General features: G+C 40.8%; 1 protein-coding gene across 1 annotated transcript; it reads left to right on the top strand.

Moving 5' to 3' along the window:
* The first annotated feature begins 406 nt into the window (after positions 1–406).
* mia3 (MIA SH3 domain ER export factor 3) lies at positions 407–18,736 on the top strand. Its single transcript, XM_034135524.1, has 29 exons — positions 407–604; positions 1,970–2,103; positions 2,201–2,287; positions 2,392–4,471; positions 5,183–5,512; positions 5,908–6,041; positions 8,248–8,379; positions 8,677–8,698; positions 8,796–8,884; positions 8,991–9,068; positions 10,239–10,349; positions 10,433–10,504; positions 10,590–10,694; positions 10,823–10,945; positions 11,037–11,124; positions 11,208–11,272; positions 11,365–11,455; positions 12,412–12,550; positions 12,708–12,870; positions 12,960–12,995; positions 13,136–13,203; positions 14,314–14,399; positions 14,623–14,736; positions 15,702–15,764; positions 15,853–15,899; positions 16,014–16,082; positions 16,850–17,258; positions 17,929–17,998; positions 18,065–18,736. The coding sequence occupies exons 1-29, from the start codon at positions 484–486 to the stop codon at positions 18,216–18,218; spliced, it is 5,280 nt and encodes a 1,759-aa protein (XP_033991415.1). The 5' UTR covers positions 407–483; the 3' UTR covers positions 18,219–18,736.
* Positions 18,737–20,270: the final 1,534 nt, after the last annotated feature.

The raw sequence follows: 20,270 nt of genomic DNA, 5'->3' as shown, positions 1-20,270 counted from the left end.
TTGACATTACATAGCATTATGTTTTTCTGTTTGCTGCAAGTCCATTTACTTCTACTACAAACTTGAAAAACATTAATAGGCGTATTTCTTTCTTTTATCCCATTTTCGGTGCATAGGGCTTAACTACATGTGCTTAAAAATGGCTCTGGGGAGATTAAATGTCATTACAATGGAGCTCATAATCCTCTGAGTGAATATTTCAGATTTGTAATCTCTTTTTGTTTTTATTTGTGTTGTCCTTGTTAACGTATTTGATGATTCCAGAACGAACTGCATAAACCAAATGATGAAACTGATTTATTTAGCAGTTTCTCTCTTCATCTTTGCACTGGTTTGAGGTTTCTTCCCACAGTCACATGAAGCAGCCAGATCACAACCTTATATCCTGTGTAAACCTATCCGTGCTACACCCAGCCGGATCTCTGCTGACGTGTCGGCTCCTCCAGCAGCAGCGGAGTCAGCCAGGCAACACAAACTGCCAACATGGCAGCAAAACACTTTTATCGACAGGGATTTTTATTACTTTTATTTAATTTTATTTCAACTGCGGCCTTGGAGAAGAGGTTCTCCGACCTGAAAAGATGCGCCGATGAGGAGTGCAGCAGTAAGTTTGCTGGCTTGTTGTTACTACATCAAGGATGCAATCTTCCCACATCCCTGCAGCTAGCCATAAACTGCGCCTTATCTCTCGACCTGTTGCCAGTCGATATTCGCGACCTGTGTAACCTTCTGTTGTAGTTCAGATGCGGTGTAGATGTGTGCTGCTCATTGAAATCAGGGCAAGCTAATGTTAACATAAGTTATTAGCTTTGGAAGGGGTTATTCCCGTTATGTTGGCCGGTTGCCTGGCAGCTCCGGCCTGCCCTGTGTTTAGAGGCTAACGTTAGCAGCTAATTAGCCACCGGCCGGCTTTGGGCAAAAGCTAATGTTTTCTATTGTTATCTTTATCTTCTCTCCTCTTACATATTGTTACTTGAACACAGACTAATGTTACTCCAGACTGCGTAGCTGAAGTAGCTCACTCTTTACAGTATATGTAACGTTAGTCAAGGTGATATCGGTTCAATGTCTTTTTAACAGTGTAGTGAAAATTGTTACTTAATCACCATTCAATCAAATGTAAAGGCACCCAAGTAAGCTACAGTAAAAGGCTAGTTTCCAATTGCTGTTATGCTTGCTAGCATGATAGAAATATAAACAACATGTAGCTACAATAGTCAAAAACATATTACATTGCTCGACAAGCTATACATTTAAAGAAAACACGAGCGGGCAAAAGCAAATAGGAGATGATTCAACTGCAGTGCGAGAACAACCATGTTAAAATTGATTTAGTAATAACATTGTTGGTTCTCAATAAGCCTCTTCTATCATAACACTTAAATCAACATTATGGTAGGGTCTCTCTTATTATTTAATGTTAACTGAGGTGGTCTATCAATCACATTTTGCATTGCTAACTAAATGTAGGCCAACCTACAGTAAAGCCTGAGGGGACATTAAGAGAGCAGTTGTTGTACAGACAATATTTACCTGTAATTATCACCAGAGGGTTGAAGAGGGATGATGGATAAGAACTGTTGTATTGGCTACTAATGAGGAGAAGCTAGTTTTTAGTCATACAACAGTAAAGATAAGAGACACGCAACAAGAACGTTAGTTACTTTTCTACTCCGATGTTTTAAAACAATACCAAACCGGACTACAGACGGAATACAAATCTTTTATAATTTGGTTTTAGTTCTTCCAGAGGCATGTTGAGCAAAGTATTGACATGCAGTCATTTAAGAGCAAATTAATGTGTTCCAGCTAAGGAGAATATGTGCTGTTTTGTTAATCTTCTATTACATTAAAACCACACATATCATTTTGGTCTATTGGGTTGACAAAACAAGCCATATAAATGTGTCAACATGACTTGTAATATTATAATTTGTTGTTTTAGATTGACATTACATTTCTTTTGCAGTGCTCCTGGTTCGGGGAAAAGCTCTGAAAGATTTCACGGGCCCAGACTGTCGGTTCCTGACGTTCAAGAAATCAGAAACAGTCTATGTTTACTACAAACTGTCGGGTGAAAGGCCCGGTATATGGGCTGGAAGTGTACGTATACTCTGGTTTATATTTTTTTCAAATTCGATAACAAGGTTTTGCTTTGTATTCATGGTACTCAACATGTTTTTCTTATATCTTTCAATAGGTTGGAAGTCACTTTGGTTATTTCCCAGACAACCTTATTACAGTTAACCACGTTTACACTGGGAAAGAATATGAAGTTCCAGCAGAGGTATAAACTTTTTGCCAAAAATAAAATAGAATTTTAAACTTTCAACATACACCTACAAACCCATGTATATTTGGTCATTTAAATTGTTTTTCTTTTCTTTTCAGGAAACAGATTTTGTCTGTTTTGAAACCGGATTTGATAACTTTGACACTTACGATGTAGATTTACTGTTGGACTCTTTACCGGAGGATAATGACGGTGAAAATAAGGGAACATCTGACCAAATCGTACTAGCAGAGGACGTGCAGAAAGAAACACAGCCATCAGAAGAGGAGGAAACTGAGAGTGAAAAACAAACTGAGAATCATGATGACTCTGAAGATCTTGATGTAGTCCCAGATGATGAAAGTGCCTCCTTACCTGAACTTGACGTGGCAACTGAATCACCTTCTACAGAAGAAGAAGAAGAGTCTGAAACTGAAGCTACTCCTGATGCTCCTGAAAGCCCAGCAGAACACACAGAAGTGAAGAAAGAACGTGCATTCAAGTCAGTTCTTGAAAAGGTTGTGTTTAGAAGGAGTGAAACCAAAGATAAAGCCACCAAACATGAAGAGAAATCTTTACCCAAACAAGATATTGTTCCAGAAAACGAACCAGTCACGATTTCTGAAGGAGTGCAAATCCCTAAGTTAAAAACTACCTTCGGAACAACTTTCGATGCTGTTGCCTCTGATGATGAAATCACCCGGAGTGTAACCCCATATGAAGAGGAAGAGGGTGAATTTGTTGAGAATCCTCCCGAAGATGACATTGATGTGAAAGAAGAAATTCCATTGCTGTCTTTCTCTGAAGAAAACGTAAACACACCAGCATCGGATTCCCTCAAAAAGCAGGCAATTCCTCCAACTACACAGGAAGTTAAACAGGACGCTGCGGAGAAGAAGAACATGTGGACATCTATCGGGGAGGCCGTTTTTTCAGTCGTCACCGGTGGAGAGAGGACAGCAGCAGATTTGACCTCGGAAGAAGACGATGATGATGAGGATGAGGTAGAAGAGACTCCACCAACACCCCTTGATGCAGCTGAAAAAGCTGCAGAAGAAGAACCGCTATCTGTAGAATCACAACAAGAGCCAGAGAACATCGAGGCAGACTTGGTGGATCATGGTGATGATGATGATGATGATGATGACGATGAGGGAGAAGTGATCGAACCTGAGGACGCTCCGGAGGAAACTTTAAAACCAACTGATGAGCCGATTCACCATCAAGTAGAAACAAGATCCGTAGATCCGGAATCAGAAGATGAAACCGCTGCCATTCCCGATGATACCCAAAACTCTGATAATGAAACATCAGAGGAACCCATTGAGCACAAAGGGGAAGAAGAGGAAGAGGTCGATGATGATGATGATGAGGGCTTTATACATGAGGCTGATGATGATGTAGAAAATAATATGGATGAAAAGGCAACTGTGACGGATCATAAATTACCTGAAATCGAAACACATCAAGACACGTTCACAGAGGAGATACAATCAAATAATTCAGATATAAAAGATGAAAAGACAGTAGATGACACTCGACCTCATGACATACAGTTAATGAGTGATTCAAACAGTAATGACAGTGAACCAGAATTATCTGTGGAGGAACCGGAGATTCAAGAGGAAGATCTTACAGAGGAGTTGAATGATGAGAAAGAGAAAGCGGAGCAGAAACAAGAATTGCTTGAAGATGAAAATGCTCTTTCCTTCTCAAAATCAGATACCTCTGACGAACCCTCACCTGAAGCTGCTCTGCCCACAGTGTCAACTCCAGAGCCGGAATACAGCGACAGCGTCATGAGACTGACTCTGCTCAGATACCATTTCTCAGAAGAGAAAATGGAGCGGTTCCAAAAGCTGCTCGGCCTCAGGCATCTCTTCAGAGTGGAGGTCATGTTCTCTGACTTGGACTCGGAGATGCAGGTCAGTCGTCTCTCACACACAGGAACCACACAAGATATTGAAAATGTCCTCGAGGGCATCCTGGAAGCCTCGGAGAACTCCATCCTGGACGAGATTGAGAACATGCTGGATGGCCGCCAAGCAAAACGCAACTATGTCGAACATACAGACAAAAGTAGTACCGACGACGAAACTGAAATCCTGGATGACTTCCAGGAGCTCGCATTCGCCCTACGACAGAAGTATTCAACAGTCAGTGACAGCACGCCTCTGGCTTCATCAGATAATGATAAAGGTACGTTTATTTTTATGTTCTAAACTTCTGATTTGGGCTTTTCATACACAGGTAAAGGGAGTTGCATCAGCTTATGTCAGAATTTGACACTGTGACACCTTTTATGCACCGTTCAGACCAGTATCTTGTTTCGAGATATAACACCTTCGTCCTATTTAAAGGGATTGCATTTAACACCTAACATCAAAAGTGAACAATTGTGATTTTTTTTTTTCAAACTGCACACAACACTAAATTAATAAAATACATGCTCCGTCTTACAGTCTCACACTTTTTTCCCCCTCTACTTCTGTCCTACAAAGTGCACTCTGCCGTGTTGTAAAAGTGGACTCTGTGTGGACGATAGTATGTAATTATGCAATTTTTATCCACAACGACCTTTGTCCTTTGTCTGTAAATGTCAAGACATTTGTCTATGTGCGGTCCCTAAATCTGCTCACCTTACAGTTCAATGAGTTCTCTTACAATTATAGTCACATGAACCTCCTACTAAACAAATACCCTGCTCCTTAAAAAGCAATAGACCACACCGGTTTTTATTTGACCAAATATGTTTGATTAGTTGTTGGCAAGCTAACACCTCACAAAAGAAAACAAACAAAGTCTACGATCCTTTTTAACCTAATACTTTTAAGACAGACCTGGATATTACCCCCTTCACTAATCCCTAATTGCTCCTCTTTTCTTGTTTTTTTCAATGTTTTGTCATAGATGAGCACATATTAAAGGTAAAAGATGACCAACCTGTCATTGTTGAAGAAAACAGCGTTGTCAGCGTCCCTGAGGCCAAGAGTGAGGACAACCTCACAGTCACAGATCAGGAGGAAAAGCCAGCTGTGAGTGAAGACGAGCCAACGGTTCTGGAAGAGGTGCACCGTGGACCGGAGCTCAGTGTGGAGGAGGATGGCGGACACTTTAACAAAAACAAAGACAATCAGCTGAGCTTCAGTGCATCAGACGAGCTGCCTAAAGTTCCTCAAGCCACTCTGGAAAACCCCTTAGACCTGGGCCTCGGTGTCGAGGTGGAGCACTCGCCCTCAGGTTGGTTATCTGAATGACATAATATTGTCTTATTTATATTAAGTTTATTGATCTGTCTGCAAAATGTTACTTACTGTATGCTACAAAAGACGCCTTCTTGCTTTCCATGATGGAGGTTTTTCTACTTGGATATAAAGATAACTTGTACTTCTTTTGGTCATGCCCTCTCCCACATTTATTTCAAAGATCACCAATTGTTTTTGCCCTGATCAGAAAAAGTAAACCTGTTCATAAATAAGTATTTTTGAGTTTTTCTTCACCTGTATTTTGCAGAATTGTTTCATAATTACATGATACTTTTAACCATTTTAATTGCTTGAGATGACTAACTGTAATGTAGTATTATTCACTTTGTCTGCCTAAAACACAGAACTGACAACATTTTGTTTCATCAGGATCTTTGGACCCCATGGAACCAGTGCCTGAAATTCCCAAAGAAGATGGAGTGGGATTATTCTCCACTGGGATTGTTTACCTGGGCTGCATCCTTTCTATAACGAAGAATAAAATTGCAGAGTGGGCTATTGAGGTAAGACTATATACTGTTAGCAATTGCACACATATAATAAAAGAGAAATATATGCAATGTTAGATAATGGAATGAGATAAATAGAGAAATAGAAGTATACATACATGAAAACAGTGTATTAAACATTAGTATTTATAGCAGTCCATATCCATATGTATGAATACAAAAAACTAAAATGTCTTTTTTAACAAAAGTAGAAAATAATATATATATATTACTGGCCTATGATATGCCCCAACTGGTATCAGTACCCCAAAATCGTACTTAAGTACAGTACTTGAGTAAATGTCGTCAATACATCACACCATCCATTACTGACCTATTGCTCCTAAATCATTTTAACTGGGATCCTCCAGCACTTCCACATCATGCGTGCAGATCAAGTAAAGGGTCACATTTCCGATTCTCCCTGAACGTCGCAGGGCCCTCCCCCTGTCTTCTTGTTGACTGTCGCGGTGTAGGCTGAAGTTCAACACAGCCGGTGCTCAGCTGGCTACTATTACAACTGACTGCCTTATTTTGGCACAAAAAGGCAGACACAAGTTGTAGTCTGTGCCTGCATTAATTTTGGTTCTTAATCTCTTGTTTTTGTTTAAAATGTAATGCGTGTTTTAAAGCTCCAGCTCAGCTAACGTCTCCTGCTTGTCCTGCTTGTTTTTCATTAGTGAATGGAATACGACGACTCATCTGTTATAACCTTTAGCCAACCGTTTTTGCCAAGTAACCTTCTCAAATATCCATCTAACATTGTGGGTGTTTGTTTCACGTTTATTGAATTCATCCTCACGCAAAGGCTAACCCGTTAACGGCTAACGTCAGTTTAACTGCACGGTTTATTTAGCTTACGTGCTAGCAAGCTAATATCTGTCAAACTAGCACAACGTTCCTGGTGCTAGTTCCGTTTTGTTTTTTAAAAAACTAGCATGGAGAGTGATCCATTAACCCGACCTGTAATGGCACCGGAGCATGTTTACATGATGTTTCTTAAGGAGCTTCAACATGTAAGTGAAAGACTGACGCACTCTGTGTATGTATGTTTATTATGCTACCATGGCCTGCTGACGTGTTAATGAGCGTATGGCTGATTCTCATCGACTTGCAAGCTAACTACTTCTAAGTTTACTCACCAAACATGTTACTCACCATAGGATTCTCCTCTTAGATGTTGACGGAAGATCTTTAACTCCCAAATTAGTTTTTATTGTTTTTTTCTCTGGAGATTAGATTTTGAATTAATCTTAAAATGGTTGCAGTCCTGTCTCTGTGCATTGCTATTAGAAAGTCGACTTCTGAAATGAAGCTGGTTGAAAAGAGCATGTTTTTCTTTCCAGGCAGTGTAGTTTAATTTATTGTTAATCCCTTTGTTTCATTGAAGCCATAGTGTGTGCGTGTGTTCCTCTCTGAGCTGCCACATGCTCAGTTCAAAGGTTTCTTTGCTGTTAATCCAATATTCAGGGTTATTTGGCATGACTGGACAGTAATGAAAACCCAAATCATGGTCCATTTTGGCTACTGATACAATTCTGTTGCCATTGTATGTTGACTTATTCTATACAACACCAGGCTTGTAGTAGTAAATAGTTTATGTCTGAATAAAGCACTGCATTGCTGCCTTTTATAGTGCAAAACACAATAATCCCTCCATTTTTGTGTAAAAAAACATGTTTTCTACGGGATTAAACACGATTGTGGTTGTGTAAGCGGCAGGATACTTGTAAAAGAGCAGATTAGTTTTGCAACCGTATGGCTGTTGCTGCTCTTGGGTTGTGTGCTTTTAAAACATTTCTGTTTGTTGCATTAGGCTTGGTTTTATTAGTATTGTATGGTAATGCTCTGATATCTTGATTAGCTTTTCCTCTTTGTTGCGTGATAAGATCAGTCATTAATTCATTTTGTTAATCAGATTTCAGTTAATGAATCTCAATATCTCAGTCTAGGGGTACGTGTAAATATAGTAAGTTACTTTAAGCCTTACCTGATGTAGATTTGAAGTGTCTTGCTGTGCTTTGACAAATATTGACTTGTCTTCTGTCTCTATTTTTAGCTTGTCATAACACTGTTCACATCCAAACACAGCAAGAGGGGCACACCAATACATCCCCCTCATGTCTGAAGCCATAGATCTGCTATCTATCCAGTTTTATTTCATTATTCCTGACCATGTCCCACTCCCAATCCAATCTTAGATGTGTTTGTGTGTCTTCAGGTGATTTCATTACTGCCAGAAGAGTGGAAGCCAGGGGAAACCTTTTTCGGTTGTCCTTGGCAAGCTGTCATCATCACTGCTTTGGTTGGAGTAGTGACCTTCATCCTCTTCATCTGGAGGACCGTGTTGGCAGTAAGTGTTGGAACATTACCGCTGCTCGAATGAAAGATGTTGTATTTGTTTAAGCTTGATTAGGATTTGATTCATAATGCATTGAAATGTTAGTATTGGACCCTTTTTTATCGCTCATCGTAATTACCCATCATTTTGAGGTTGACATATAATACGTTTCATTTCTGGATAATTTATACACTTTACCCGACGTGATAAAGCTACATTACTGCATGTACATAAACATTGTATCTTTTTCAAACTGTGTTGGTTAGACATCCAACTGATCTTTACTTTTTGCTTTGCTAAACATTTTAGGTGAAGAAGAGAGAATACCTTGGTAAGTTTTTACTTTTTCTAACATCACATCACATAAAAAGGCAGAAGTGTCAAATCTAGCAGTTTGTTTACTTTTTGTTTCACTTTTGTTGACACAGTGGATGAGAAGAAGCTGACAGAGCAAATGTTGGCGTTCAAAAAGGAGAAGAATGAGGCCATCGCCCATATGGCTGATCTTCAGAAACAGGTGAGCTACAAGAAAATGTGATCAAATATTAATGAGATACTTTTCAAAATATATACGTCTTCTCATTTATTTCTGAACTTTCTAAATTGTTTTTTTTCTTTTGAAGACTGAACACCTGAAAGAAAGTCAAAAACAGTCGAAGGAAACCGTTAGTTCTACAATGAAAAAGATGCAAAACCTACAGGTAAGCGCTAAAGATACTTTTGGTGTTTGTATATTTGCATTCTGTGTTTAGCTTAAAGTAGAATAGAGTGCTACAGTGACGCGTCCTAAAACCCGGTTCCTTCGACAAAATAGCAATGCAATTTCTCCATAGGATTTTAGAAAATAGCTGGAAATAAGGTCTGTGGTTGACACGCATTTTAGAGACGGATCACGTTTTGTTCAGCCGGATAATCCCCACATGTCTACCCTACTTTTATAATTTTCTAATCATAAATCTAGTCACCAGATTTATTTAATGCTAACGTTATGCTATAAACGAACTACAGCAGGGTCGCTGCTTCAATGTCACGCCAACTTAAGATCCATATTTTAAAAACTACAGATTCTAAATTGTACAAGTTGAAGCGTTTTTTTAACAGTTTGCAGGAGGCAGGTACTTGCTTTCAAGCAGAACACGGAGGAAAACAAACTTAGCGGGAGTGTTTACGTGTTCGGTGTAATGACGTACAACGGCCTCGACAACTTCTATTCAATCAGGAGAGACGGTTTTGATGTAAGAATACATATTTATTGCCAGGAATACACAAATGAATGTAATGACGTTTTGGCGATTAGGCCCCGTTGTGCAGGAGTATCATTCGGGCGGGGAGAACCGATCCGATGAAACCCCCCTGGGGTCTAGACACTGGTGGTGGTGAATGGATAGTTGGGTTCGGTCTGAAGGGGAGTGGCTTAGCTTGACCCTGGATTCAGAGAGACAGGAGGTGAAAAGGGGTGGAGGGGGGTTGTGTGAAGTCGCCTGAAATGACAGCTGTCAGAGGGGAGAGCAGATTTAAAAGGTTTAGCGGAGCGCTATGATAGGCTTGTGAGAATAGAGCGAAGTGATTGGTTGAGCTGAGGAGTGAGTAAAAATAGAAATAGTAAATTAATGAGTAAAGAAGGTCTTCCTGGTTGAACTTGCGCTGAGCTTCATTAGTCAAAAACGTGATCCGTCTCTTAAATGTGTCTCAACCACAGACCTTATTTCCAGATATTTTCCAAAATCCTACGGAGAAATCCCGTTGCTTTTTGGCGAAGGAACCGGAAGTGGTAAAATGCTAACTTACTTCCGGGTTTCAGGACACTGTGGCACTCTATAGCTTCTGTTTTTAGAACTGTCAGTAGCGTTTTCTCTCGTTATCTTTTTCAGAGTAAAGTTTTGGAGTCAGAAACACGGAACGAACAGATTTTTGAAGAAAAGAAGAAATATGCAAAACTACTGGAAAACGAGAGGTCAAACTCTCTGCAAAACAGCACCAGGGTAATTGTTTAATCTTTTGTCCTTCCTGTTATTTATTTTTGCTGCGATCTCAGATTCATAATACTTACCGCTTTCTTTAACAGATCGAGAAATTGGAGAGGTCAAACGAGAAGCTACAGCTCAGCAGGAAGAAGGCTCAGGAAGCTCTCGCTAAGGTACAAGTCGTCCCCTAATCTTCTGCAAAATCATACAAGGCTTGTTGTTTCATATTCTCATTATGACTGCGTGTATTTGCCACAGACTACCGTTCTCCTGGACGAGGCCAAGATCCGTGAAGATGCCCGAAACGTTCAGCGCAAATGTCTCGAGAAAGATTACACGGCACTAAAAGAAGAAAATAAAACCGTAAGACAATCGGTTGTTAAAGTAGTTATTGGTAACTTTTGTTTTGTTGGTCAACGGTCATCTGATTTCCACTGTCAAAGAAACATGATAGGATTTAGATGCAAACTTTTTTTCATTCATTCTTCCAGCTGAAGACAACCATTAAGAGCTGGGAGGAAAAACACAAGGAGCTGAACGAGAAGATTAAAGTCTACCAGAAGTCTCAGAAAGAGCTGGAGGACTCAGTGGTCCTTAAGGATCACAACGTGGAGGTCAGAATTGTTTCCTACTGTCACTATTGTTCTTGGATATCTGATGTAATTCCTAAAAATGCATCAACTTACCCCATGTCTCCGCTCACAGGTGCTGTCCGAACTTCTGGCGGACCTGGACGCTTGTGATTCACAAAAAGGTGACACAAAAGTTTTAGCCAATGGTGAAGTAGCACCTGGTTAGTTCAACTCTGTCACTAGTTATATGTAGGAGTAATGCACTTGTGTTCAGCTTCGTACTTAACGATTAATGTTCTTTCAGGGTCTTCCTCAGACAAGAAGACCGCCATAACAAACAGGATCAAACAGATGATGGATGTTTCCCGGGTAAGATGACCAACCATAGTTATGAATCAAAGATGAATAATAATAATTAACATTGTAATCTGCTTTTATAATGTTGGATAATTCCTCTCCAGGTCCAGACCACTCTCACTGTAATCGAAGAAGAGCGAGATCGCTTCATGACCAAACTACTGACTGAAGAAAAGACGAGAAAGTCTCTGGAAGGTAAGTCGGTCGTGTTTCTTATTAAATGTTTTGGGGGAAAATTGCATTATGCACTTGTCGACTTAGAATAAGGCTTTCTTGTATTTTTTTCTCCTTTCTCCTCTCCTTTTTCTGATTAAACACCTGAAAACATGGACAAATGCATACAGATTATAGCCAGATGTCTCCTTTGTTAGCTTCTTACATTATTTGGTGGCATTTCCAACACTGGTTTGGGTAATGGAACAACTCTACCTTCTACGTGTCTCTCTCTTAACATACGTTTGTCAGGGTGTCCGCGGGGTCTTAAAAAGTATTAAAAGTTGATAAATCAATTTAACGAAAATGAAGGCTATTAAAAAGTAATAAACAGCATTTTCCAAGGTATTAAATGTTGTAGCTTGTTTTCAATAAGTATATAAATTGTCCAAAGAGGTTGTATTCTACAGTTTGCCTGAATGTAATCATTGCGTAGGTGTGTAGTGTGATTCTGTGTAGTTTATTTATGGCATCCCGTTGGATTTGACGTCATCTGAACAGGACATCGCACGCTCACTGCTTGATAGCGTGCGAAGGTCCGTTTACGCCGGTTGTTAAACAACATCGTTATGGGGAAATGCAAGTCTGCGTCCAAATGGTTGGAAGATAAGGAGGAAGTACAATCAATACTGTATATAGTCAATGTGAGGTAAAGTGTGTCGCCAATGTAACCGGTTACAACTCCAAGTGGCGATGAGGTCTTAAAATGTATGGAAAGGGTCTTAAAAAAGGTCTTAAAAGGTCTTACATTTGACTTCAGGATTCCTGCATATACCCTGCACCTGAAAACATGGACAAATACATACAGATTGTAGCCAGATGTCTCCTTTGTTAGCTTCTTACATTATTTGGTGGCATTTCCAACACTGGTTTGGGTAATGGAACAACTCTACCTTCTACGTGTCTCTCTCTTAACATACGTTTGTGTTTTCCAACAGAACAACACCAGGAGCTGGAGCATTCAATTGCAACCCTCAAAAGCGATAAGAGCCATGTAGAAAACCAGTTCAAGATCCTCCAGCAGAAAAACGAAATCATGGTTGAGATGTATCAGCAGAAGGAAAACGCTTTGCAGCAGTAAGTGAAACAACCCATCTTCACTTTGTGATTAGCTACCGTTACACAGTGTAGACATTCTGCTATACACGGTTTCAGCATAACTGTTTCCTGAATAATAGCAAGAGTCTTTGAAATGGAGAGCATTTGGAGAATCTTTGTTTCCGTGGATTCACAGGAGACTAACGAAGGAAGAGTTGGAGCGACGCAGCAAAGAGAGTCAGCTGACCGAGGTGGGGGGGAAAGCTGTGGAGGCGGAGGAGCAGGTGAAAATCTTACGGCACCGCATCAATGAGATGGAGGAGCAGATGAAGAAGACGGAGGAGGTCTATAAGGAGCAGGTAGGTGTTCATTTTGAAATGAGCAAGGACAGAGAAACACCTTCCTGGTCGCTGACTAAAAGTTATTTTCTGCTATCTTTATTTTCTAGGTTAAAGAACAGGAAAACAAAACTCACTCAAACTGGGTAGGTTGCACAAAGTGGCACAACGTATACCCGAATGCTAATAGGCTATAAATGGATATTTTTAGCCTGTTTAAGATTGATTATTATTAATGGAAGCATTCAGATTCTAGTTGCACTCTAATTCTTGAATATCTTTGCAGGTAAATGCTCGTAATGCAGAGCGAGCTCTCAATCAAGAGAAGCTCGAATCATCAAAGCTCCGGGAAAAGTGAGTGTTGGCACTCCAAAGTATTCTTTTGTATTTTAAGGTTATACTAAATACAATTTAGAACACAGTCTCAATTGATCCTTTTGCACCATTATGACTAGGGATGCTCCGATCGATAGGCCGCCGATCGATATCGGCCGATATTCACTCTCTGCCGATCAATCGGTGCTCTCTATAAATGCCGATCGGGAGGGCCAATCACATGACGTAAAATACATGACTCTTTTCTCTGTGCGCGGCAAAACAAGCTCGCTAAAATGGCTTCACCAGTCTGGCAGTATTTTAAGGTGTCCGAAAAAGACAATAAAATAGCGGTATGCAACGTGTGTGAAGCAGAAATCCTGCAGCTCCACCCGCTGTGACGGACCGGTGAGAGGAGCAACACACACACTAAGAGTTAGACCTAACACACTTAACTATTTTATCTACCTCTGGAACAAGCTAAACTAGTTATAAATATGTTTATTCTTCCCTGTCGGGTCACTCATTACTGGATCAGTGAGCTGCATGAGATACTGACAGGTTGTCAGGGGAGGGAGAGAGAGAGAGAGAGAGAGAGGGGGAGAGAGGAAAAGAGAGCGCTTCTGCTCATTTCTCCCGTGTTATTATCCAAAGTTAATGTAAACTTGAATAATGTACTTCATTTGAATGTAATAATTATGTTGGCTGTTTGTGGAAGCGCATCATGTATTGAAAAATGAATCTGAACTTTTCGATCCGTTACGATTATAGACTGAAGCAATATAAAAATGAGCCCCGAGTTTTAAACATCACTTTAAATGGAAGATCCCCATAGGCCCACTCCATCGGTATCGGCTAATACTGATTCCGGTGAGCGGCGATCGGCCCCAAAAACCCTCATCGGAGCATCCCTAATTATGACATATCGGTAGAAAGTAAAAAAATATTTAAAACAATTGATCGAGTGGCAAACATCTCCTCAAATAAGATAATTTACTTTTATTTCTCTCGTCTTCTCATTTCATTATGAATGAAGTATTGTTAATAGTGTTGAGAATTGTATTGACTGTTGTTGGGCAGATGAGTAACTTGATGTATGATTGACCTTATTTGCATCTAAGCGTCTCCTCTCTCTGTGTTCTCTAACAGACTGGGAGTTCTCACCTCTCAGCTGAACGAGCGCCGCGCCCCTCTCTTCAGACCAAACTCTGGACAGCATGCCGGCCCTCGCCAAGGTAACCGGGACACACAGCTTCTCCTGCTGCTTCCTCTCCATCAGGTCATCCTTCAGAGCTCTGAGAACAGGAGGCTGCTTTCTAATAATATCCTGCGTGTTAATGAGGAGGTGTTTGAATGTACCTCACACAGAGCCTGAAATGAGGACCCCGTCTCTGCATTAATGTAATATATTGTCAGCTGTTTCTTACTATTAGTAAACGGATGGTTTGATCATAACAGGTGATTCATACGGGCCCTCTCCTGTGAGTGGGGGTGCACCCTCCCCTCCTATAATGATAGAGGGTCCCAGGCGCCCTCCTTCTGCCCCAGTGGGGCGAAGAGTTGACCCGTATGGTGAGTCCCACTGGATTACCCTCTTTGTCCTCGCCTCGGTTGGACTTCATCCCTCCACCACCACCTTTGTTTCCTTGAGTCTTCCTCCTTTTGCACACCTGACTTCATCTCCTCTTCAGAACTTGCACCTTCTTCATTTCTCCCTTTTTATTTCCTTCATGTCAGTGTGTTACTTCCTGGTTCCTCTTTCTTCAACCCTCTACTTCCTGCTTCCTGTTTCTTTAAGTTGAATAATTTCTTTTGGTGTTGCTGTTAAAATGTTCTTCACCTTTTGATCTTTAAAGCCCTTTAAAACACAATTTCTCATCGTAAGAAAACTACAAATAGTGATGTGTTCTTCTACATTTTTACTCGAGTAAATAATTACAGATAATTCATTTTCATTTAATCGTTTATTTGAACGGGGACAGTGCACATTGATGAAGACTTTAAACAAATAATGCTTCAAATGTAAACATGCCGGATTTTAGCTTTGAGCTCATTTCCATCCGTAGTCCGTCACATACAACATTTAAGAACATGACATTTATATACATAGCAAAAATAAATACATGATATGCAGAAAGAGCATGAGCAGCATACAAGTATTTACCACAAGGTAGTACAATGTAGCAGCTACGACATATAAAGTGCAAGAGGAGATACCCCTGTGTTAAAGTGCATTTAGCGGTGATTGCACGTCTGTGTGTTTCTCAACCATTCTTTGAGTTGACCTTTAAAACTATTGAGAGTGGGACAATCCCGTATCTCAGTTCAATTAGAAACCATGTTTTTAGGGGCTTTAAATTCATCAAGAATGCTTTGTTCCTCTGTCTATTGTCCTCATGAGGTAGAGATGACCAATCTCTGCTCCGGTTATATTGAGTTTCCTGCTCGTTTGTCCCCGTGTCCTCCCTGGACTTGAGCTACTGGGACAGTCTTGAGGGATTTAGTTCATCATGCGTTTTCTTTTCTCTTCCCCTCAGGTCCACGACCTCCCTCAGACCCACACGGCCGATACGCTGAAAACAAACACATCCCGGGGATGGGTAAGTCGCCTACAGTCTCTCTATTTCCAATATTTCACCATCATCTCTGAACCCTCTTACTCACCCTGTGCTGTTTCTCCTCTTTCAGACATGATGGGCCCCCGCAGCTCATCACCCACCAACATGGATGTGTCGGTACGTTTTTTTAATTCCTAATTAAATCTGATCATTTTTACGTGTTACCTTCCCTCACTGCCTCTGAAGGGCTGAAGCTCCTACCCACATGTGTGTGTCCTTGCTCTGAAACAGACACAGGCAGTAGATCCTCAGATTAAAGCAGAGGCGGAGGCTGCGGCCTCCACAGAGAGCCCAGAGCCAGTGAGTATAGAGGCTCCGCCCCCCCGAAAACTGCATCTGGGGAGATTGAAGGCGTTGTGCTTCACTGGGGCTTAACTGTTTGGGCTGAGTGTGGTTTCCTCTGTCCTCACAGCACGGAGAGGAACTAAGAATGTTCTCATCGAGTCTAATATTTGGGTTGTTGAAAGTTGTGTGTCAGAGGTCGGGTTTTTGTGAAGGCGGTTTGATTTGTAATCCAAATAATCATGGTGTGAGGTTACTACTGCTGTGCCGAATATCTTTTTCATTAACATATGAAGCTTCTATTGAGGTTTTCGGATGAAGAATGTCTGTCCTCCTAAAAATACTAAAAAATATGTTTTTATTCAATCGTCATTCTTCATTGAATATAGCTTGTTAGTTTGGTCAGAATATTTCATTAGCTAATAACATGTTTTAGAAATGATTTAACCTAAGCAGCAACCACTGGAATCTATTTCTACAAATATCGTTATGCTAATGAGATATTAGTTTAGCCCAATCTTAACAGAATGAATAGACATGCAGAGAAAGAGAAAGAGCGCAGCATGAATGTTGACTCTGAATCCGAGTATCAATGTTTGAATTGAAGCTTCAAATGATCCGGTGCAGCCCTAGAGGTTAGGGTCATGTGATTTGATCCGTGGTGTGTGGTTTGTGGATCTCTTCACTGCATGACTAAAGTCCTAATCCACATACACTCACTCACGAGCACCACCAACGTCTCACTGCCTGCATTTGAACTCACTCACTATCTTCGTCTTCTTCAGGGACCTGGATCCTTCCTTGCGTCTCCGATTAGAGACTCTCCAGGGCCCCTGGTCCCAGGCGGCCCCCCCGGCCCCCATGACCCCCTCCTCCCTCCAGGACCCCACGGCCGCCTGCCTCCTCCCGGCCCGTACAGAGGCCCCCGGCCCGGCCCCTACCACCTCCCTCCAGGCCCTCACGGCCCCCTTCCTCCCAATGTCCCGCCTCACCTTCACGGGCCTCCACTCCCAGCCAATGGGCACCCAGGTATGCCTCTGCCTGGACCAATGGGAGGAGAGTATGGACCTCGACCCGCCAACGGACATGCGTTCCCCCCGCGGCCGGGCCCCGGACACATGATGGATCCTCGGGGCCCCCTACCGCCACACTTCCGTCCCCTTCCACCTCATCACTACGGGCCGATGCCCCCTGGTACGCTATTATGATCTGTTTATGGTTTAACTGGAGTGCTGGGAGTTTGGAGTTTCTGTTTGTATGTAGATGGACTTGACCCTATTGTCGATTCATCTACTGATTATTTTCTAGATAAATCAAATGGTAAAATGTCATTCAAGTCATTTTTTAATCAAGTAGTAAAAAACGTAATTGCAGTTCAAAGTAATGCCTTTACATTTAGATTTTTCTCAGTTAAAACCCCTCACCATATTCAGTTTAATGTTGTATAATACGGAGAAAAGGGTGATCTCTACATGAAAAACTTCTTATACATGAATCAATCATCAAAATATTAATTTTTCCTTAACACTGACTGATTTCTCAGTTGACTAGTTGTTGCAGCTCTGCCCATCATGTACTGAACTTTTTAGTTTTTTCAGAGCATTGATAGTACGCCACAAGAGTGCAGCACACACTGACAGGATGTGCTGGTTTTAAACTGTAATAAAGTCATTAATAACTACATTTCCAAAATAATATATGTTGTAGGCTACATTGAAAAGATAACTTGGAAATCAGGTAGTGTCTTTTCTTCATACCCTTTCAGTTGATCAGTCCCTACCTCTGTAGACTTATACAAATGAACACACACTCATGATGTTGTGTCCCTCCTGATGACATCATCTTTTCTCATGTTTCTGTGCAGGTGTCCGTGGACCAATGGGACCTCGTCCGCCCTTCCCTCCTGACATGCGCTACCCAGGACCTCGGGACCACCCCGGCCCCCCTGACATGCGCTACCCAGGACCTCGGGACCACCCCGGCCCCCCGATGAACCTGCCCCCCGGCCCCCCGATGAACCTGCCCCCCGGCCCCCCCCACCCTGCACACGGTGATGCGTATGGCCCCCCCCACCCCGACGCCCTCCACAACTCGCAAAGCGGCCCCCGACAGGCGGCCCCTCAGGACTCCAGACCACCCACGGTCAAGCCTTAAACACGCCAGCAGCCACGGCAGAGGACTTTACCCAGAATGCATCACTTTAACAACAAGATCCAGTCTGAACTAAGGTCATGGTATTTTTCATATTTCAGTTATAAAATAAAAGCTGCAATTTTGTTTATTAAAAAAGAAAGAATATGGTCCCTAAATGAAAGCATCAATAATTATGTGTCTGAAGTCAATGATTTAAAAAGGGTTGCCACTTTTCTAAACTGCTTTTTGTGCAATAATAATTCATTATATGCCAGATTATTTTCATTTGTGTTCTTTTAAAAAATATATATAACGATGATTTTTAAGGGTCCATTTTTTAAATGTCATTTCCTGTGGAAATTATTTTAAGAACGGAGAAAAAGGAAGGTGTTAAGCTTCTAGCATTTCAGGAACAACCATAATTTCCCCAAGCTGTTGCTTCAGAGCCGACTGTAAAGGAAATGTGAAATTTGATGGCCAGATGTATAACTTATTTTACTATGTTGGTAGACAATTTAATAATAAAGAATGCAAAAGCTGTCGGTGTTATTTTACTAACGGGTAATAGTTCCCTCACAGATGATGTATTTTACACAAGCTTTATATATATATATTCTCAACATGTGTCTTCATGCTCTATTTGGAATAAAATAAGACATACATCTGTGTGGAAGCAGCTGAGACAGAAGCATTATCTTTCATGTTCATTTCAATCAGGTGACATGTTGACATCCAAACGCTACATTTCTGACATATTTTAATTTTTTACTAAAGTTTTTTGGAGAGCATGAAAACAGAATTCATAGCTCTTTGTTAAAATGATAAAGTAAGGGTCGTTTACTAGATGGGAAAATTATGAAGATTTAATTGAATTGCTTTTTGAGAGTAAAGTCGAACTTTAAAGGTGGGGTGGGTAAGAATGGAGAAACCAGCTCGAGTGCGCTAGAATTTGAAAATACACAACCGTAAAAAATCTGCCCCTTCCTTCAGACTTAATAATAATAATAATGGGTTCCATTTATAAAGCACTTCATATTCGAATTCAAATCCCGAAGTGCTAAGTGACTTCCTTACAGAGCCCCTCCTCCAACACACACGAACGCGCACATGACCAATGAGGGCACGAGATAAGTTTGTGCACAGATGGAAGGCTGACAGGCAGGTAGGCCATCCAGTTACTTTAGCCGGGCCGGCTAAAATGACTGGTCGTGCTTTTTATAGTACTACGGCTTCCACAGATGACACTTTTTTATGTATTTATTGTCAAAGCATTTAATGTATTCATTGCTATCGGGATGTTAAGAGCATTCCATGGAATATGACAAAAAGTGTTTCTGAAGTGAATTACCTACCCTACCTTTAAGTACATGACTGTCTTTTAAACTTTATTCTCACATTTCTAAATACCTGGGATATTTACTTTTACTTTTGACATTTCAAAATAAAATCATATTTTTTGCATTTCTTTCCTTACGCCTGGTACCAGTTCTCTTCGGTAGTCTGAGGCCTTTCACGCGTTCGCTGGCTACTGTGACACTTATTTAAATTCAGTTGCTTATCAATATTTGCATAAATCACATGCTGAAACCCGTCTGTTCACTGTCTTATGCTTTGTATGGAATTCTCCACTAAAATGCTTCGTTTGTAGTTTATTAGAAATTAAAAGCATTGTTGATACATTTCCCCTCAGTCTGTCAACAAAACGGAAACACTCCACAGGTCTCAGTCCTACCATGCTGTAACGCTTACACACATTACATCAGTTAATGTCTCTTACAGTTAAATTACACCTGAACATTGTGACATTACAAAAATAAAACCAAATGTTACAATGTAGATGTGCACTTAATACAGCAAAGTCAGAATGGAAATAACACCCTTGGATTCTCGAAGAAAGCTCAGACGGTTATTCTTTTGTGTATTATTGTTTTAACTTGTTATTTTTTTTAAAGCTGTCTATTAAAGGTTCACATTTAATTTAATTTCGATAATGGTAGACGCGTGATTCTTAACTCTAACTGCTAAAAAAAAATATGCTTCCTCTGGACAATAACTTGTAGACATCACACAATG

This window comes from Trematomus bernacchii, unplaced genomic scaffold, assembly GCF_902827165.1.
Source record: "Trematomus bernacchii unplaced genomic scaffold, fTreBer1.1, whole genome shotgun sequence".
Classification (NCBI taxonomy): Eukaryota; Metazoa; Chordata; class Actinopteri; order Perciformes; family Nototheniidae; genus Trematomus; species Trematomus bernacchii.
This window is presented reverse-complemented; position numbering and strand designations above follow the sequence as displayed.